Below are 23121 nucleotides of genomic sequence, written 5' to 3'. Positions count from 1 at the left end.
ATTCTGAATGGAAATGCATATACAGGATTTTCTTTTCCCCTTTTCGGTCGCTGTAGAACTTTAATGCAAATGATGAGAGTTCTATCGTTGTTTCGTTTTTGTCAAGAGTCATTTTTATTTAATTTTTGCTATCAGTCTCAAAGCTACCGTTCCCCCTGCCTCAGAATATAAAATGGTAAGGTCATGTCTTTTTATTCCATCTACTGGCCTATTATGGTCAGCGTGCACACCGCTGATTGCAGAGTCGGCTGCTCGCTACAATGTGCCTAATTAGTCTTGCAGGCATGTTTGTTGTTGTCTACTGTTTTCTTTTGTTGGTAATATAATGTGTGATCTCGGTGAAAAATGCAGAAAACCTGATGATCTAGCACAAAGTTCTCAAACTGTGGTACGTGTATATAGTGGTACGTCAAATAATCACTTTATTTAGGTACAGTGTTTATTTTTCTATATTCAAACAAAGTGGCCCCCTTTACACTGCACACCAAATCTGATATTTTTGCCTTCAAGTGACACAGATCGGATTTCTTTTGCCAGTCTAAACGCTCCAAAGTGCTTCAAATGTGATCTTTTCGAATCAGATTAAGGCCACATTAGGAGGTAGTCCAAATCCAATTGAAATCTGATCTTTTCAAATGTGACTCATATATATATATATATATATATATATATATATATATATATATATATATATATATATATATATATATATATATACACACACACACACACACACTGTAAAAAAAAAAAATCCTATTTTTATGGTTAATTTACTCTAAATTTCTACTGTAATTTTTCTATTTTTTAAAAATAGTTTATAAAACTGTAGAATTTAAGACGTTATCTGTAAATAAACAATCCGCCTGTTATTTTAAGTAATATGCCAGTAATGACAAACTATGTATATTTCTATTTTTTTTACAGAAAAATACCAAATTAATTATACATAGCATTTTCTGTTTTCTTAAATTACTTTCAAATTCATGTAAAATTACAGTAATTATCCTTCATTAAATATGTAGCTTGTTATATAAAAGTCTATGTCCATACTAACAATCTAACACAGGGGTGTCAAACTCAAATACAGAGTGGGCCAAAATTAAAAACTGAACAAAGCTGCGGGCCAACGTTGAACAAATTAACCTTTAACGTACTCTACGAGCTATCGTCACATCCGCTTATCATCCATTCTAACATCGTTCAGACCCAGTCACAAGACATGTGCGGCTTCTGTACGCACACACGAGCGAATGCAACGCATACTTCATCAACAGCGATACAGGTTACACTGAGGGTGCCAGTATAAAAAAAAACTTTAACACTGTTAGAAATATGCGCCACACTGTGAATCCACACCAAACAAGAATGACAAACACACTTCGAGAGAACATCCGCACCGTAACACAACATAAACACAACAGAACAAATACCCAGAATCCTTTGCAGCACTAACTCTTCCGGGACGCTACAAAATACACCCCCGCTCCCACCAAACCTCCCCCCCCCCACACACACCTTGTAGCGTCCCGGAAGAGTTAGTGCTGCAAAGGGTTCTGGTTTGGTGTGGATTCACAGTGTGCCGTATATTTCTAACAGTGTTAAAGTTTTTTATTCGGCTACCCTCAGTGTAACCTGTATCGCTGTTGATGAAGTATGCGTTGCATTCTAACGTGTGTGTGTGTGCAGAAGCTGCACATGTTATGTGACTGGGCTGACTGGGCTGGCTGGCCGGCCCAGCTTTAGTGCTAATTTGATATTGCCTCAAGGGCCAAGTGAAATTACACGGCGGGCCACAGTTTGACACCCATGCTGTAGAATAAAGGTATTTTTCTGCAGAACTGTTTGCATCGTCACTTTATTAAATGTGGTTGATGTTAACAATTCAGAAAAAATCTGTAAAATAATGGTATTTTTCTGTGGAACTGCCAGCATTGTCACTTCATTAAAGGTGTTTGATTGTAATAATTTGGAAAAACTCTGTACAATAAAGGTATTTTTCTGCAGAACTGTTTGCATCGTCATTTTATTAAAGGTGGTTGATCTTAATAATTTAGTAAAAATCTGCAAAATTACGATATTTTTCCGCAAAATGTTTCATGAAAATTTCTGTAAATATAATGTTTTTGATCATTATTTGGTTTACAATGTGTTACTTTAATTTTATGGTTTTCGTTTGGCAGCCGTAGCTGCCAGTAGATGACCGTTTTTTTACAGAATTTTTTTTTACAGTGTACATATGTTTGTTTGTTTCACCCTAAAATCTGTCCTGTCCAGCCAATTTAGTAAAACTTTGGGTAGAATTGTATTAAATAAATCAGTTTAATAAATCGAAATTTATCAGAGCTGTTTATCTATTTTATAGAGGAATGTAGTCAATCTAGAACTGGCACCCAATGTTATTGAAAAAGTATTGATTTACAATCGAGAATCGAATCGTTCCCCCAGGAATTGAGTCGTGCCCACAGATGCAAAGCCCAAATATGTACGGTGGCGACTTTTATTTTATTTTGTAGTACTCGTTGTGACTTCCTTGTTCATTTACGGAATCTTGTCAACTTCCTTGTTTTTTTACTTTATCGAGTGTGTATGCAAGTGACGTCGAGGCCACACACGAGCCACGTTGGGGCCTTTGCACGTTTACACTGGAGTCTGATGAAGATCACATTTTACTTGCAGTGTGAACAGTCAGCTGGAAAAAAAATCAGATTTACAAAAAATCTGATTTGGGCCACTTTGGCCTGCAGTGTAAACAGAGCCACTCTTACTGTTCATACTGTGTGTAATGTTACAGAGCCAAAAATATTAAATATACCTGTTAAATAAAACTTCTGCCTTGTTTTTAATGAATACTTAGGGCTACTACGCCACTGTATTTTAATGTTGGTGATTATTGTGGTACTTGGTACTTTTTTCTGAGGTGGTACTTTGTGAAACAAAGTTGAAAACCTCTGATGTAGCATATTTCTGCACACTGAACACTAAATGCCATTTAAGACGAAACTATGCAGATTTGTTTTATTTTTGTACTGCTAATACATGCTACTCATATTTCCGTGTAAGACTCTACTTGGCATTTTCTGTACTGCACTTGAGTTGGCTGCTTGGCGACAAATGTTGCACTGCGCGGAACACTGACATTGTACCTAATGTCCTCTAGAGACGCATCACTGCTTACTAGATTTGCCTGATTTGCTGGATTTACTGGGTTTAGCGGCTTTGGTAGCTTTAATGTCCATCTTGGTCTTCTGGATACGGGAGAATATCTCCTTGAAGAGAGCCTTGTACTCTGGAGTGTTCTGTCCCAGGCGCTTATCCACCGCCTCCACTTGCTTGCCGATCATCTCAATGGCCTCCGGCGTCGATGGTGACTGGGTGGGGGTTGGGGGAGGGGCAGGGGTGTGACCCACGGCGCAGTCCTTCATGGAAGGGTCTCGGGAGACCGGTCGGGAAGTCTGGACGCCGGCGTGACAGAGGCTCTCCTCGTGGCGGCGGCATTTTCCCAGCAGCTCCTCGTATTTCTCCAATAAAGCGTGATACTGCTCATCCACCTCCCTGAGGATGGACATGCCTCTCTTTCTCACGCTGTTGGCGTGAAGAGCGTAGCTGCCTCTCCTGCGGCCAGATGCATCCCGGGCAACGATGGCGTTGAGTGCGGTGTCACTGCAGCTTTTCCTCACAGGGTTGGACTCGGGGAGAGCTTCCCCGCCCACGCCGCCTCCACCCTCCGACGCCTCCCTCACGCCTCCTCCTGTCTCCGCAACCTCTCCCTCCAGGAAAGTGTCGGTCTCCGGGGTGTTATTGAGCACGGTCTGGGTGAGGGTGACGCCGTCATCTTCGTTTCCGAGGAGGAAAGTTCTGCCGCGGCGTAGCTGCTGCAGCTCCTGCAGCTCCACCTCCAACTCTCTCACCCTGGCCTGACAGCTCTCAGCATCCTGGGGGGAAAAACAATCACACTGAAATGTTGCATTTATGAACGACATTAGCAATAGCGTTCATCAGTCACCTGCACACGTGTTTGCAGACGCGAGAAATCTGCAAGGAGCAGGTTGCACTCCTTCTCCACACCCTCTCGACGCCCCTTCTCGGACCGGATGGCTGCTCGTAGAGCTGACACCGCCTCCCTAAGGTGCTGGTTCTCCTCTTCAAATGGCTGACGCTTCGCCTCCACAGAGAAGCTTTCAGCCCTGCCCACCACAAACTCGTCCTCGTACCTTTTACAGACATGTTACAAATTAAACAACAGCAATCGGACAAAGTTGAAGCAGGATTAAAGTCCGTGCCTCAAAGACTGCAAGATGTTAAATAGCCAGAGGTGGTGCAACAAAGTATTAGTGGTGTGTAGTGGCTTGTTTTTCATGATTCCATACATTTTTTCTTAAGTGATTCCATAATATTTTGACTCTGATGGATCTAAAAATGAAACTCTAACTGACTACCACTATGTATATTCTTAATTCGTTTTAGTGTTTCTTAAAGCCAGAAAGTTGCCATTTAAAATGACTATAGTTCTGTGTCATGTCTATTATCTAGTGATATGCAATGCCAGCGATACACCTAATGTGCCTGGTAAAACTTAAAAAATTGTGTATTTTAAGTGCTGCTGCTTCACCACTATATTCATAATTTTTGCACCTAAACTTTTTTCCATGACTTTAGCTCATGACTTTTTTTTTTTTTTTGATCTATGAGCTTAATGTTACTACCATCATAACATGGTGAAATGTCGCCCTCAATTACCAAATTGAGGGCCTTCTTCTCTTTGTTTGAGACTAAACCATGTATAAAGACAGTATTATTATTATAGAGGTTTATTTGAAATAGGGACAGATACAAAAACATAGACATCTGAAACAGTTATCCGATGCATGCATCACAGTGTTTGTAGCCAAAGCTAATTTACAACACTTGTCCCCAACAACAACAACAACACAGATCCAACATCATTAAAATAGAAAAATAACAAATAGAATGAGTTGATAATAATGATAATAGTAATAACACAGACAAAGTGCAAACTAGATAAAAGCCAATAATAATAATAATAACACAGACAAAGTGCAGACTAGATGTATGGACCATAGGCGCCAATCCCGTGGGTGCTTCAGGGCCCGAGCACCCACGGACAATGCCGAGCACACACGTGGGATTGATGGCAACTTTCAATCTTTAAAATAATTTCTGAAAAATCAATCTTGTTGTAGTTAATTTTGTGGCGAGTTTGGTCCGTTTTACAAAATAAAAAAGCCACAAATCATATGGGATATTAACTTCGCCGAACGTCTATTTTTTTTTTTTTAAACACACACACACCGAGCACCCACTGGCAGAAATGTAGATCAGCGCCTATGGTATGGACAACTCGGTTTCAGAGTTGTTCCCAAACAAGGTGCCTTGTAGTCACGTGAGGGGCTTTTGACCAATCATATAAGAGATTGTCTGGCCATATTCTCTGTGGTTGGTCAAAAGCTCCTCACGTGACTACAGGGTGCAATGTTTGGGACCAACTTTGGAAACTGAGTTGTCCATACTCTCTCTATAGACGGCTCTGGTTTGAGATTGTCATTACTGCCACTAGTGGTGGGAAAGTGTATTACAAATGAGTATTGCTGCAGCCCATACGGACCACTGCTGAGAAACAGATTTTTTTAGGGGGCCCCATGGTTTAGAAACACTGATTTAGACAAGATCGCAATGATTTAGTTACTTTACACTTTTAATTACATGTAGTATCTCAAATAACTACAGTACATCACTACTGTCATCTGCTTTTCCTCTACAAAATTTATTAAACTGAATGAACATACTTCAAATCTCGTGATTCCCTATTTTTGTCAAGGGATTGTACTGTCGTTAAAATATACACCAAAGCATATCCAGTACATATAGTCTAGACCGCAAGGAAGTGTTTTAAATGTAGGTTGAAATCATCATAGATCATATTTAAGAAGCAATTACATTCTGTATTATATTTGAAATGTGCAATTATACAACATTGTGTCTTGTCAAAGTACCTTCCTGCTGGAAAATGTTGAGTGAATTGACTCAAAACCTAACCCCGCCTACTGCAGTCAAGGCTGTAGCACTCTTTGCCCCCTGTAGGTAACGCCATAAAATCCCCTTCCATTTTAGTTACTTTAAAAAAAAAAACCTCATTATTTACAATTTGATATTGGTTAATATGCGAGAGAGTGAATGCAGAACCGCGAATAAGTGGGATCTACTGTACATTTTTTTAAATGAGCTTACTATTTTTTTTAACAGGTACTAGAAATGAGGGCAAATAATTTGAACTTTGAACGAAGAATGTGGATTCTACATTTGGCTTACTTCTACGCCCTATTTGTGGATTTTGTTGGTCCATAGGTAGCTAGCAGATTACTTTGTGGTTCATGGTGCATATTAGAATATTATTCTTGTTTGTGGAAAATGGAAATACATTCCTGTATTGCCACAAAAATGTATTTCTGCTTTCCAGCCCATGCTTCAATCACCTACAAAGCTTTGTAAACAAATCTGTTTGTGTCAGTCCAACTATCCACAGTTTCACTATAGGCAAGACTCAGGACCTGAGCATTGTTTTTTGGATGATGACTGATTGCTTTCATAGACAAATGCTTGTGTTCCTTTCCTTTATTCCCTCCTCACCAGACAACCATACCTGGGTGCTGTGCAAAGTTCCCTCAGACAAGGAAAGGAGTGGATGGTCTTGCGTCGTTCCCTCTTCTCCCTCTTGACTCTGAGTTTTTCCATGGAGCGAAGCTGGTCCACCTGTCCTGAAAGGGACTCCACCTGATTCTGCAAAGTCTCAATGGTCCCTGTTAACCTGATGAAAAAAAGACTCTCGATAAAAGGAGAATGACAAAGAAATTGAACGAGAGTTGATGCTTTACCTTTCTATCTTTTGCTGGGAGTCCTTGCTGTTGATCACGAGTGTTTGGTTGGTGCGTTCGAGCTGTCTTGCAGTACCGTCCAGCTGCTCGTACACTTTGGCATGCTGCTCGTTCATGTCCCGAAGGACCTCTAACTGCTTTGACAGGTACTGTGTGATATACAACATAGACTACAATAAAAGGCAGGGAGGGGGCCACATTTCCAGAAAGCTAAGGACCAGCGTACCAGACTTTTCCCTTCGCTATAGGGCTTGAAAGGGCATTTGATTTCACAATTAATTGTGGGGGCTGGGTAGCCATTTTTGCTGGGCAAAGTTTTTGTTTACATGGCTGTACTCAACCAGTGGTATTGTGAGAGAAAGCCTCTGTTGCTTTCTCTGGATTCAAGAAAAATTAACAAAAAAATCCAAGGACTGTACCGGAATTAGTTGGACCCTGTTCCAAAGGCTCGCCACCTTAAAAAATAAGTTTTATTGGTGGAATTGATCCATATGAGCAGGGGTCCCCAAACTTTTTGACTCCGGGGCCCCATTGGGGTAAAACAATTTGGCTGGGGACCGCGCTATATATATATATATATATATATATATATATATATATATATATATATATATATATATATATATATATATATATATATATATATATATATATATATATATATATATATATATATATATATATATATATATATATATATGTGTGTGTGTATATATATACAGTATATATATATATATATATATATATATATATATATATATATATATATATATATATATATATATATATATATATATAGTATATATATATATATATATATATATATATATATATATATATACATATATATGTGTGTATATATATATATATATATATATATATATATATATATATATATATATACATATATATGTGTGTATATATATATATATATATATATATATATATATATATATATATATATATATATATATTATATGTAAATGTGTGTGTGTGTGTGTGTGTGTGTGTGTGTGTGTGTGTGTGTGTATATATGTATATATGTGTATATATGTACATGGGTCTATATATATATATATATATATATATATATATATATATATATATATATATATATATATATATATATATATATATATATATATATATATATATATATATATATATATATATGTATGTATATAGACCTATATATCAGAGGTGTGGACTCGAGTCACATGACTTGGACTCGAGTCAGACTCGAGTCATGAATTTCATGACTTTAGACTCGACTTGACAAAATGTAAAGAGACTTGCAACTCGACTTAGACTTTAACATCAATGACTTGTGACTTCACTTGGACTTGAGCCTTTTGACTTGACATGACTTGCTACTTTCCCCAAAACCCAAACCTTAAAAAGTTATTTGGGAGCGCTCCGTATCTTTCATTTTATACGTCTGTGTCTATCAGCGTGTGTGCTGCTTGTCAGCTGGTGTGCTGTCAGTACAACAGCCAATCAAATTAAATCTACGTTGTTTTCATCCCACAGCTCTCATCCAATCCAATTGCAGGACAACCACCGAACATGAGTTGTCAAACAATGCGGCAGTGAGAAACAATTATGCCAAAGTTGGTTTCGTTCGGGTATAAAAACTACGACTTGGTCAACAAAAAACGAATTGCCGTATGCAAATCACGCAGTTCGAATATTACAGACGGAGACGCAACAACTTCCAACTTCGTTCGACATTTGAAGTTGCACAAAGAAGGGTAAGTTTTGAATGTAAGATAACGTTTATTGGCTAAGTAACATGACTTTTATTTGCTGTGTAGTTAAATCAGTGAGGCTGTAAACTCACTGCTAACGTTATAACCATAGACATCTTATAAGGGTACGCAGCATTGAGCGCTACTGCCTACAGGCGCAGACGAGACGCGGGGCCGCCATCTTGGAGTGGTGATCGGCTCCACTCAGTGCAATTCATTTGGCAGGAGCAATGAACTGTCAGCAAATTTAATTCATTTTACCTCACTGAATACCACTGATTTTCACGCGTTTTTTTGTCATACGTGTAGCTATGATAAAGGACACATGTTTTGGCGTTTTTATTATTCATAGTTTGCTTAACAGTGATATAATATTCTTATACGCTATAAATGACCAGACGTCCGAGATCAAAACTGGGAATATAATCCCAGAGAAGAGGGAAAAAAACGGTCAGCTATTTTTAAGTTGAAGAAACAATATGATTAGATTATATATACATGCGTATATCCTACATAAACAATGTATGAATACATTAGATATCTATATATCTATAGACTGTAACTCTGTTGCTGCAGCAGCAGAGAGTTTATTCTGTTTTGACACTTTGTATTGATATTTTGTATTACATTCTTCCCTTAAATGATAATGTTTACAGTGATTGTTTTTATATCTATTTTTTATGTATGTCGCTTTGGATAAAAGCGTCTGCCAAATACTTAAACATATATAAACACCTGAAAGTCTTTATATCAGCTAAAACCACCAATCTGTCTCACTGGATTCAGAATAAAACCAAATGCTGTCTTACCCAACAATGTTAGTATTTGAATATTGTTACTTGAAGACTTATTCCTGGTTACAATTATACTGTTAAGAAAGTATTGTCTTATACTTTGCCTAAAATGAGAATGCATCATAATCAGTGGCGGCTGGTGAATTTTGTTTTAGGTGGGGCTGAAAGTTTGTAAACCAAACCCCTGTAGGGGCGTCATCCTCCCCCAGAAGATTTCTTTGTGATTCTCACATACAAATATTGAAGATCTTTGCTCCTTCTCAACTTTGTGGTAATGTTATTTTCATAAAATACAACCAATAGTATGTTAATGTTTGTTTTTGCAAATGTGTTTATTCTGTAAAGGAATGAGTTAAATGTTTAAAATTGTTTAAACTATTAAAATGACTGGTTAATAGTGCTATTATGAATTGCAATGTCAGCACTATTTTTTTTCCTGCAATTTCAAATGCACTTGTTTTAATAAATAAATACAGCGTTTTAAAAGCATACACAATATGTGTAAAAATATTAGTCTGTGGTTAAAAGGACTTGAAAGGACTCGAAACTCAATATGCAGGACTTGGGACTTGACTTGAGACTTTCTAGTCTTGACTTTGGACTTGACTCTGGACTTGCCTGTCTTGACTCGGGACTTGACTCGAGACTTGAGGGCAAAGACTTGAGACTTACTTGTGACTTGCAAAGCAATGACTTGGTCCCACCTCTGCTATATATATATATACATGTATTCATACATATACATATATATTCCTCGCGCACTAATTGACTTAAAGAGCGCACTTGCTGCATGTCACGTTATCGATGGTAAGATGCATTTTTAGACAATATGATTTGCCTGATTGGCTAGCAGACGGTAGAAAATGGACTAGAAAGGACAAATTAAATTAAAAATAAATAAATAATAAAAAAATACATTTTTTATTTTTTATTTTTTAACTTGGGACTTCCCGCGGGCCGGATTTTGACGCTGGGGGGCCGTATCCGGCCCGCGGCCCGTAGTTTGGGGACCCCTGCATATGAGGGTCCATATGAGCACATCTAATAAACGAGATTTGAGCAAGCTGCCAAACGTGTCCTGTATCTCAGTCAATTTTATACAGGGCAAACATTTCGGAATGCCAAGTTGGACAAACCAACTTTGGGTGCGTGAAAGACCTCGGAATTTTACATCAGAAAGAGAAAACTGTCGTCCCTTCAGAAATAAATCAACAGGACTTGTCACTTTGTGGTGTCACCTGGGGAAATTTGTTTCAAATAAAAATATATTTCAAGTCTGAAATACCCTGTGCATTAATGTTGGGAATATTTAAACGGGACAGTTATTGGAAATTTTTATTTGACCCCATGCAGATTTTTCAAGTTTAGGAGGTGAAACTTTGTGTTGCCAAGTGCTTCTGTGTTATATATAAATTGGGGCGTGGCTTGGCTCGGTTGGTAGAGTGGCTGTGCCAGCAACTTAGGGTTCCAAGTTCGATCCCCGGTTCCGCCATCCTCGTCACTGCCGTTGTGTCCTTGAGCAAGACACTTTGCCCACCTGCTCCCAGTGCCACCCACACTGGTTTAAATGTAGCTTAAAGATGTAGATAATGGGTTTCACTATGTAAAGCGCTTTTGTAACGACGTGGTCGCATGGTTACGCGCGGGTCGTTCTCCCAAAATGCAGCAGGAAGCTCCGGAGCCAAGTTGCATGTGAGTCAATGATTTATTGTCTATGAAACATGCAAAATTACAAAAAGACTACCGTGCCGATCGCACGAAAAGCTAAGCTAAGGAAATAGCTCTTGTGAAAGCTTAGCATGAAAACAGGCAAACAAAAAGCAAAGCTTAGCTCTGGAATCGTAGGAATAAACATCATAACAGGGATGCTGAAAACAGAACTGAGGTAGTCAAACTAACCGAACAAAACATGATCCGGGCAACGGATCATAAGAGCTTTAAGTTTTTAGAGAAAAAAGCACTATATAAATATAATTCATATAAAAAATATTTTTGGAAAAAAATCTAATAAAACAGCCTCATGATAAGGCACCATGCTATGACTACCTCTCCTACCTCAATTTCTTGCACTTGTTCTTCATTAGTGATGTACATCTGCTGCAGGGAGTCCTCCAGCTCCTTGTTCCTTTCCAGCAAAGTCTTTCCAAGCTCTGCAGCCAGGTGGAGGTCTACGCAGGAGAAGGATTAAGGAGTCATGAATGCATCATGTACACACAGAGCAGAGAAGGAGCACTAATGAGCACAAGCAAGGAATGAATGGGGATAGAAAGAAGGGCAAGGTGAGAACGATCATTGAACGATTGGTCAGCATTAGGTATGGGAAGATTAATTGGCTTGCATCTAACCGAGAACATGCGCATGGGACATATGAATGCATCGGTTGAGCAACTTTAAATTGCTGCAGTTTAATCTGATTCACCTTGTCCATCTAGCCGACTATTTCCTACCGCTTGTCCCTCTCGGTATAGCAGGGGTGGCCGGAGCCTATCCCAGCTGCATTCAGGCGAAAGGCGGGGTACACAGAATGTTTAGCAGGCTAAATGACACACTTTTTTTAATAAATAGAAGGTTAAAACATTGTCAAGCAGAGATATAAATACCATTAACTTGTACAAAATGTAATGTACAGAATATCAAAATCATTTATTCAGGTAGAAATATCACAGATTACATTACCAAACAGCTTTGACAATCAAACCAGGATTTTAACGATCCACATTTTATGTTACTAATGTGCGAAAATGGTATATAAACATGGAAGTGAGGCCCTTCCTCTGAATGCAAGCGCTCCTAATGTAGGAATCCAAATTCTTCAATCCTACAAAATCTGGCAAGACATTAACGCACAGCAGGTACATTTGATTTTGTCATTAAAAGCGTATTTTTGTCCATTTTGTGTTGGGCTATTTAAAAAAGCATTATGTCTAAAAAAATATTTCACTAAAGCAAACTGATTGCCCAGTCATGGTATTAAAAACTTGAAAATTATCTGTCTAGAATACACTTATCAGTGATGAAAAATTATATCTATCCGTGGAATAATTTTAACTAACTAACTAACTAAGAAAAAAATCCCGATTAAAAATGTTAATCGTTTGACAGCCTTACACACAAAACTTATGAAGCCTAATCTACTTAAGTTTTATAAGAGAAACAGGCATCTTCATAAAGCTAACACTATTTTCCAAACGTGCCAGGCAGCTGTCAAATACACAATTTTTTTAAAACTTTTGTACTAAAATAAATTCATTTGAAAGAAATGTTTGAAAAACGTATTCTTGTCGTGCATAATAATAACTCCAACCAGGGATCAAACCAGCAGGTGACGCTGCGTGCCACAGGGGACAGAGAGTTTCGGGAAATTTGCCAATTTTAAAATAAATGTTATATTCTTATCAGTGACAGAGCAGGAAGGGCCAAGGTATATTTTGCAGTAAAATTGCATATCAAGGGCCCTGTCATTCATTAATATACATTGGACATATGCTTCTTCACGCAAAACGGGGCTCTAGGAATCGCAGGGCCATACGGACAGCGCAAAATATATAGTGAGTGGTGGCCGTGGCCCTAAGCATAAAATTATATTACACAATATAATATAATATAAAATGATAGTATATAATATAATTTAATATAATACCACATGATATACTATACTATAGTATACTATACCATACTATAATAAAATATATTATAATGTAATGTAACTTTTGGAAATTTCATATCCATAAAATGTGATAATTACTGCCATAGCTAATATTATGATGTTCTTCCTTAGACAGACAAGTTAAAACAACAGCTCCCCTGCTGGTTTTAGCCAAGTAGTTCATTCAATTTTGCCTCACTTTCCCAAGTAATTGATCAATCATTGATTCAACAGAATGCTCATTCCTATTGGAGACTGAAAATACTATTTCTTAAAGGGCAACTGCCCTTTTTTTTAATTTTGCCTATCGTTTACAATCCTAATGAGAGACAAGAAGACAAAATATTTTTTGCACTCTAATTCGTAAAAATCGACTCGTTCTTAGTGGCTGGCAATGCAGCTAGTGGGAGCAATCCACTCTGCCTATAAATCACTTTAAAAATGCATCGAAAAATAGCAAACAATACTTAATTTACGTTCCGTTACCTGTATAATAACCAAACTGTAGCGACATTGTTATTTTAAGAGAAAACACTGAGAAACTATTTTTCTAGCGTAGCAAGACATCGTCTTGGGGCAACATGCTAAAGCATTAGCCGTGAGCTGGCTATGGCAAGTGATAAGCTCGCTTTTGCATCAGCAGCTGGATAGCTGTTGAGTTTGTAATGCACAACACAATGAGATATGGACCCCAATCTGTACTGACTGAAAAACCTGGACAATCATATTACAGTATGTGTAAAGTATTAGCCTACATTTCATGTTTTGTTTGCACACAACTAGCTCAACAGTGAATGTAGTTAGTTATAACAACATGCATGAAGTGCTGCATGTCATAATAAATATATAGTGACTCACTGGATGGACATGGTCCAGCTGGCTGGGGAAGTTTTTTCAAGTTGATTTTGGGTAAGTACGCCATATACGTCCACATAGCTTGGATTCAAACTCCACATTTACAGCGTCAAAGTCACGCCAACCTCAATCTATCGGCTTCAGTCTGCTCCAACGTTTCACCCTCTTTTTGTGCTCGCTTCTAGAATCAGCATTTCATCCTCTGTATATTCAGGTTCAAAAATATAAGGTTGTGCATCCTCATTTGTCCAAAAATAGTCATCTTTGTTGTCTGTTACGAAGTCTGTCATGATTAGATCACACTCACGTTTGTTTCCGGAAGTAGAAACACACATTTGTTGCCGGAAGTCGGAAGTGCGCTGCTATGGAAACGGAAATAAATACGCAGAGAACAGAAGTTCCGGTAATGATTGAAATAACCAAAATACTGTAAATATTGTACATATTACATATTGTTATGAACATGTCTGTTACTACATTATATACAGACTGTACATAAAATGTTGATGGAGGGTTTTGAAGTTGTTTTAGAGAGTTTTGAAGGCTACAACGGTGACTCCTATTAGTCACGTTTTGCATGTGTTTTTTTTAATCATCTTTAGAACCTTAAAAAAAAAAAAAAAAAGTGTTTTTGTCTGCCGGAATGGTTGTGGACAATAGGCAAAATCCTAAAAAAAAAAGTGCAGTTCCCCTTTAAGGGGGTATATCTATGAATTCCTATGATATACTATGATGTATTAAACATCATTATAGAGATCAGTTCATTTATTTCGCTGGCCTTTTAGTGAAGTTATAGCATTTGTCGGCATTCACACACAGCACAATATTTATTACAATAGCAATTTTAGGCAACTTTTACAAAGCTTTAGCAGTTTTAAAGCCAGGCTGAACCAACAATAGCTCTATTATGAAGCCAAAGTCAATCAAGGGAGCACCATAAAAACCAAGCAACAAAAACATCATTAACATCCGCATTCAGATATCAAGTCTTCATTAGATACCAGAGAAAAGCAGCTGAAAGCATAAGCGGCAAGAGAAAAGGCAAACTAATCAATACAAATAATTGTGTTACAAAACATTGCAATCAATACTGTCTGTTTGTTCCAGACAGGCCTGGAGCTTAACACAAGGGAGACAAAAGACAGACATAATCCTATTACGCATGAAGCGTTCTATTCCTGCATGTTCTTATTGTTTTGAATAAGTTGTCTTTTTTAGAATATAGCTTCTGGTCATATAGGTCTTGTATCTACTAAGATCCAAATACCACCCGCAAAACAGTATGTGCAAACTATAATATTGAGTGTAGTATTAGTGGGTGATCTACTAAGACTGCGTGTAGAATTGATAACTGGTGCAGACTGCCTTATCTCAAAATAGTTTTTTGTGGCTTTCACCTAAGGGCCCACTCGATTATTTACTGCACATGTATCTTGTGTGGCAGATGTTCATTTGGAATTACTGCTGCAATACTTAATAGGGCTGCACAGGTATGAAAACATGTGAATCACGATTTTCTGTCTTGATTTTTTCACACACACTCACAACATGTGTTTATGTTTTAAAGCACAGTATTATTGTTATTATTAAACTATCATACCGTATTTTTCGGAGTATAAGTCGCACCGGAGTATAAGTCGCACCTGCCGAAAATGCATAATAAAGAAGGAAAAAAACATATATAAGTCGCATTTTTTGAGGAAATTTATTTGATAAAACCCAACACCAAGAATAGACATTTGAAAGGCAATTTTAAATAAATAAAGAATAGTGAACAACTAAATAAGTATGTGTACGTTATATGACGCATAAATAACCAACTGAGAACGTGCCTGGTATGTTAATGTAACATATTATGGTAAGAGTCATTCAAATAACTATAACATATAGAACATGCTGTACGTTTACCAAACAATCTGTCACTCCTGATCGCTAAATCCCATGAAATCTTATACGTCTAGTCTCTTACGTGAATGAGCTAAATAATATTATTTGATATTTTACGGTAATGTGTTAATAATTTCACACATAAGTCGCTCCTGAGTATAAGTCGCACCCCCGGCCAAACTATGAAAAAAACTGCGACTTATAGTCTGAAAAATACGGTACTTTCCAGACTATAAGCCGCACCTACTAAATTTAAGAATAAAAAAATAGGTTTTCATATATTAGCCGCACCGGACTATAGGCCGCAGATATAAAAGGGTACGTTCAGATATTTACATAGAAAGATTTTGTAAACGTTTATTGACATACCTAAATTGTTTCCAAACGGTGTCTGTGACACGGCAGTAAAACGGCAGATCAAACAAAACAGAAAAGATTGATGTCTTAATTCATCCTTTATGAGATAAATAAGATGTTCCCCTTTTTTTAATAAGGTTCAAGATGTCTATCAGGATTCTTCTTACTTGTACTTTGTAAACACTTAGATTATGAACAGATTCTTTAAGTGGGTCATTTTAGTACTTTGTTTGATTTCTTTGCTTAATCTATTCCATAATTTAGCCGTTAGCGAAGAAAAATCCATAGATTAGCAGCACCTTTTTTCTAAAGCGCAGGTTCTCAAAGTAGGGTTGTACGGTATACCTGTACTAGTACCGCGGTCCTAATGAATTCAAAAAGGCGCGATACAGTCTCTGAAAAATAAAGGGTTTGGGTTTTTTTTACCAGCATGACGGCGCACCGTCGTCACATCGTTAGTGTGGAAATAGAAGAGGTAGAATTAACATATTTCATCATAAAAAACTAACAATAGTGTTAAAGCTATAAAAACTGAAGCGCCGTTCTATAAGCGGTGCTCTAAAACATAGTTAGCTAGTGGCTAAAGTCCATGCGCAGTCGGCAGTGTTTTAGCTACTTCTAAATCACTAATCCTTGCCTCCATGGTGACAAATAAACTATGATTCTGACAAGTATCATACATACATTTATGTACATCATACATACAACAGCTAACCGCTAACAGCAAGCTAGCGCTCCTGAATGTAAACAAATGCCATGTGTGGATCTACACAGACATCGATGGTAACGATACCAAGTATAGTCATATAAAGTCGATACTACAATGATTATATCAATATTGTTAATATTACAAAATGTTTTGGCATTTATTTCATTGTTCATAAACCCAGGAAATATGTCCGTTGACACAGGAGGACTTTAAATATGACCAATGTATGACCCTGTAGCTACAGTAGTTGGTATTGGATTGATAACAACATTTGTAGTATCACCTAAAACTAATGTAAAGTATCAAACAACAGAAGAAAAAGTGCTTTTTACATTTCAACAGAGGTATACATAAGAATATTAAAACAGAAAGTAACTAGATTCATTCATCCATGTTTCACCCTTTTGTCCCACATAATTTTGACAAAATAATAGAATGATAAATGACATATGTTACTGCATACGTCAGACGCCAAATTAGGAGACTTTGCTTGCTTACTTACTACTAAAAGAGAAGTTGTCTAGTATGTTCTATATGTTATTTAATGTCCAAATTGTAATTTTACTGCAATAAAAAACACATTTTTAATGTATCATAATATTATCTGTTAAAATAAAGCCAATAATGACAGTTTATTGCGGTCTCCTTTATTTTAAAGTATCGAAAAGTATCGAAATACAATTTTGGTACTGGTACCAAAATATTGGTATCGGGACAACCCTAATTCAAAGCTTGGAAAAAAGTAGCGGCTTATAATACGGAAATACGGTACTCCTTGTCTGGAAGGCCTTTCTGCCATTCTTCCTGGGGAGACACTTGAAAGTAGACTATTTTCAAAATAGAAATGAATAGAAAGACTCAAACTAATCCATCAAGTCAGATAAAAGGCACGCTCACTCACTAGACAATACAATTCATGCACATCAAATAATCAATGCGAACGCATCTGCCACGTGACGATGAAGGATAGCCAGCGAGAATGGGCAGAGTGAGGATGAAGTTGGCAGCCATGCTTACCACCCTGCAGCATGAGATCTTGAGTAAAATTGTGAGCTAAGTCAAACAAAAACGACTTAAAGTGTGAATCGATTTGACAATTGAATGTACATTTTTTGTGCAAGCCTACTAAATAACATTGTATCGCTGTCAAAGCATAATGTTAAGTTAATTTGTTCAACATACAATCTCACTAGTATGTACATGGAGCACGAAAAGAGTATTGAGATGACATTTAAGTCAAGTCTGAGCTGGTGCAACCAAGCATTTGCTTCTTGGACGTCAGCCAGTACAGGCTGGAAAACAACACAATAGGCCCAAACAAAGACGCTAATGACATGTTTGACTCGCCCTTGTTTTTCTGCTTTTAGGGCTGCTATGTCATATCTAACGCCACGAGAAATTCCACAGAATCACACCTTCCCGAGTTTTGTAAACATTTGTATATTTAAGCATTTTCATATAGAAGAGTTGCACTTAGTTCTGTGTTGCCACATTAGAGTCAAAATATTAGTCATAGCTCTCACTATAATTATTTTTTTCCAATTAAAAAAATATAACTCGAACACTACCGACTAGTTTATGTTAACACTTATGGTTTAACAGAATATATATATATTTTATAATGTCTATATTTTTCGCAATTACTAATGATATTGAATAAAGAACACAAAGCCAATGCCTTGTTTGCGTGCTGAAAGCCGGAAGAGGGCAGGATATAATGCCCTGATTTTCTTTCCAATCCAATACCAAGTAAAATTCAGGCTGGTATCGGTGATACAGAGCCAATACTTTGTGGAAATATACCTAATGTGTCTGGTCAAATTTAAAAAGTCGTGTATTTCAAGTGTTGCAGCTTTTGGGGAATCATCTTTAAACATTATAAAGTCACTGGGCGATACAAATGATGCCGTTATTCTGCACTGAATGTGTTATATTCAACTCTGTATGTAGTGTCTCCAAAATAGCCTACTATGAAATGGTGCATACACTTGCTGTTTTATAATATTGGGTCACTAATTTAAATTGACGGTCATTTTCTTCAAACAAATGACAGGCTGGATGAATAGTGTGCTGCTGCCCTTGTGGATTACGTACTTACCTACAGTAGGCACAAGAAAAAGTAGTCCCCACCACCAATCTTGTTTCATTTAGACAATATCTACATGATTTAGTTACTTTACTGTGTTTCTGTTAATGATATACATGATCTCAAATAACTATGATCTCAAAAGTACCAATATTTTGATTTGAGAATTGATATTAGAGCATAAAGATCTAGTATTGGCGATATCGATGTGTCAGTGTTGATTCTCACTTCACTAATCTGTTGTTTTGGAGACATGATGCGTGTTTTTGTACGTCTAATCCAGTGATTCTCAAACTGTTGTTCTTTGGCGTACCACTAGACGGTTAGTGGTACGCCAAAGAATCACTTAACTAAGTGATTAGTGTTTTATTCTCCTATGTTTAAACACAGTGTTACCGTTCAAACTGTGTGTAATGTTACAAGGGCCAAAATATTAGATATACTTGTTAATTAAAACCTTACCTTGTTTTCAATGAATACTTAGGCCTACTACGCTACTGTATTTTAATGTTGGTCATTAGGGTGGTACTTGGAGAGCCAAGTGTTTTCTGAGATGGTACTTGGTGAAAAAAGTATGGTAACCAGTTGTCTAATCACTTGTACAAGGCAAAAGAATGATGACTCTGTGTAACCTCAAGTTCAAACTGTCTTCAATAGCTAAAAAAAATGGTACAAAGGTCAAATTCCTGAAAAGGAAAAAGTAGCCTCAGTTATATTTTTAAATGATAATAATTTGAATTAGCTACAGATACTTCTGACAGGAATTCTCCTCATCGATGGATGGAACCAATCAAGCGTCTCCCTCCTCATCAATTATTTTTTCTTGGAATGACCCTCACCCTCATGAACACTTGTTGACCACGGACTCGTTGACCCACTGGACTTAATGGATGTTTTACTATAAAGAGAGGGAAGAATTATTCATCGGGGCTTACTTTTGGCAGTAGCTCGCTCTTGTGGAAGACATCCGCTTGTGGTGTTTACGTACGCAATCGTCAATGCTTTTGCAGGAGTGAGACCGACGCTGTACCATTTACCTGTGACCTGTTTAATAAATGCTTGTGAAATCTTCAAGACACTGACTGTTCGACAAAAGAGGGCAGGCAGAGTCCAACAAACCACTATGTACAGTAATAAAACTAACTAAAGCTGAAAAACTAAATATCAAATTGTTCACTCTTAGACACATGAAAGGGAACAGTTGGAGTGTTCGCTGAAAAAAACGGATTGCCTTATATTAATTATGGGAATCAACACATGATGGATGTCTGTCAAAGTTATAAAGACTGTGTTGACAAAGTCCCATTAATTTAGGAAACATCCTGCAAAAAATGAAAAACGATATTATGACCACAGCACAGCACAATACCATATGTGAGGCCCATGTTTCTTGCTCCATCGCTTAAAGGGGACACTCTGACACCAGGCATTTCATCCAATCTCACACTTTTTGGCAACTGATGAGCATTTATTTTTGCGCAGTGAACACACAAAAGAAAAGTCTGCAAGATTAATGCATGGCACAGCAAAAACCTCTGCCTCAGCATTGATTCACCTTGAGAAGAGTATTATTCTGATGAGTTGGCACGACTGATGAGGAAAGTGTTTTCAGTATTAGAGCACACAGCATTTTGTAAAGTCAAATATGTTCTCTTATACATTAATCTAATGAGATACATTTCATCAGTATTGCCCATATGATTTTTTTGTATAATGTATAGTAAGAATATCACAGTTGTTGTGACCAAAATTATCACTTTATTATTTAATATGCTCAAAAAATACTTATACACACGCTGAAATCATTTGACCATGTTTAATTTTTAAATAAACAAATAATTTAATTTATTTGGCCGAAGAAACATTGAATATTGTTTGAGCTTCTTAAGAACCATATTTTTATTATTTGAGTGTTTAAGCATGTTTATTTTTTTCAGTTTGGTTTGAGTTACTACGTCTGTAATCGGGAAAGACGTTGATGTGTTTTGTATTCATGTTAGCATTTAAGATAGCTAGCGATTAGTGTGCTAGCCGCTTTTCCAGGAAATATGTATGATCACCATGAGCTTATCAAAGTGTGGTAATCAATCAGGATTTTACGATTACTCAAATTTGAAACAATAATACTAACCATCGTGAATTTTACCGCGGTTTATCATTAAAGCCGTAATCATTATTCATCGTATTTGTTCAGATTCTGAATAGATTCATAATTATCAAAATATCTATGTAAATATTTAAAAAATAATATATATGTGTGTGTGTGTGCGCGCAGGTGCGTGTGTGGTATTCTTTTATTTAAGAACACCCTGTATCTTGTTTTGAAAAGGTTTTACTATAAGCATTTAAGTCCCATCTTAAAACTAATTTGTATACTCTAGCCTTTAAATAGACCCCCCTTTTAGACCAGTTGATCTGCCGTCTCTTTTCTGCTCTGCCCCCCTCTCCTGCGTGGAGAGGTTATTAGGTGACCACAGATGATTCGCTAGCTGTTCAAAGTCGGGACCCGGGGTGTACCACTCCTCTGTGCATCAGTTGGGGACGTCTCTGCGCTGCTGACTTGTCTCCACTCAAGATGATCCCCTGCTGTCCCCACTATGGACTGGACTCTCACACTATTAACTACACTCACTGCGCCGGTCGCCCAGGGGGGGTGGTCCCCAAATCTGCGGTCCCCTCCAAGGTTTCTCATTGTATCCCATTGGGTTGAGTTTTTTCTTGCGCTGATGTCGTTGTGGCTCGTGCAGCCACTTGTGATTAAAGGCTTTATAAACAAACTTTGATTGATTGATAATCTTATACCAAATAATATATTGTCCAGGGTTTACTCTGCCTTCCGCCTGAGTGCAGCTGGGATAGGCTCCAGCCCTCCAGCCCCTCCGAAAGGGACAAGCGGTAGAAAATGCATGTTTTCAATCGAACATTGTTTTGAATCGAGGATCAATTCTGAATCAAATCGTCACCTTCAGAATCGGAATCGAATAATGAGTGTGTGTGTGTATGAAAACTAGGATTCAAATTCTGTATTGATACCAACCTACATTTTTTATGTACAAATAAAACTTTCATTAAAATACTTAAAAACATTTAAAAACCAAGGTTTTATTCAATTAAAGGATCATTTTAATATTTGCTATTATTGTAGCCTATTTATAATAAAGGAGTAATAAATGATATGTATTATTAAATTGTTTCACTATTATATTTAATTAAACATTTTGAAAAATATTATAATATCATTAAATATATTTGCTGTAGAAATCACAGGGTTTTACTGCCTTATAGTGAATTATATATATAAGACATTTTGTGTTTGGCATCAAAATGCAGTCTGCATTTGCATTGACAATGTTTTCCCTGGTATGCAAGTTTTTATGGCAGGCTAATTAGCCGTCAGTATCGCAAAATAAATTCGTGCAAATAAAATGCTTGATCCAGTGAGTGAACTGTGTCATGACGTCATATCAGTCCGTCTTTGTTATGTGAATGGCAGCTGACGAGCCGGCCGGCTGCAGCCACTTCCTGCTAGGATGCTGCGGCCAACAAGGAGGTTCTTACCCTGCTCCAAGTCCCGCTGGTCGTACCAAGGCTCTTCCTCTTCGGTAACGAATTCATCCATTGTCCCTGAGCTCAGCATGTGTGGAGAACTCCGGTCTGATCCTCCTCCTGAAGTCAATGTCTGTTTGCGCCGTACGATTTCTGCTTCCGTCCTCTCTCCGGTATTTCCTCAGTCCCTCCCACACCCCCCCGTCTTCCTCTCATCCCCCACAGCCCATCCCGATCCAGAGAGCCGCCGCCGCGGCAGAGACGTGGCAGAGATGTTGCAATAGCGGTGGGCGGGCCGATGGAAATGCCGAGAGTATCGAAATCAAGGGTGCTATCAGAGCTGGATCGATACGGAGGAGATCGATATGTTTCAATTTCTCTTATACGTTTATTGTCATAAATAAATATTTGTTTTTGGTTTAATTGCTCATATTTCTCTATTGTTGGTGTATTTGTTGTATAAGTTGATGGACACATTATCAGGCTTCGGTGGCAAAAACGCCAAAAGGATGTAAATAAGAGTTTTTTCTAATTTTGTTAACGTATTCTGCACCCCTGAACTATCCATCCATCCATCCATTTTCTACCGCTTAAGTTTGATCA

General features: G+C 37.4%; 1 protein-coding gene across 1 annotated transcript; it reads right to left on the bottom strand.

The window, feature by feature from the left end:
* Positions 1 to 1679: 1679 nt before the first annotated feature.
* LOC133655073 (cerebellar degeneration-related protein 2-like) lies at positions 1680 to 22707 on the bottom strand. The gene is made up of 6 exons (XM_062054979.1): positions 22531 to 22707; positions 11488 to 11600; positions 6891 to 7039; positions 6659 to 6823; positions 4004 to 4211; positions 1680 to 3932 (listed from the first exon to the last, which is right to left on the bottom strand). Exons 1-6 carry the CDS (start codon positions 22607 to 22609, stop codon positions 3165 to 3167), a joined length of 1482 nt encoding a protein of 493 aa, XP_061910963.1. The 5' UTR covers positions 22610 to 22707; the 3' UTR covers positions 1680 to 3164.
* Between the last annotated feature and the right edge of the window lie 414 nt (positions 22708 to 23121).

Source organism: Entelurus aequoreus, linkage group LG08 (assembly GCF_033978785.1).
Source record: "Entelurus aequoreus isolate RoL-2023_Sb linkage group LG08, RoL_Eaeq_v1.1, whole genome shotgun sequence".
Classification (NCBI taxonomy): Eukaryota; Metazoa; Chordata; class Actinopteri; order Syngnathiformes; family Syngnathidae; genus Entelurus; species Entelurus aequoreus.
Note: the sequence above shows the minus strand (reverse complement) of the source record. Positions and strands in the feature narration are given on the sequence as shown.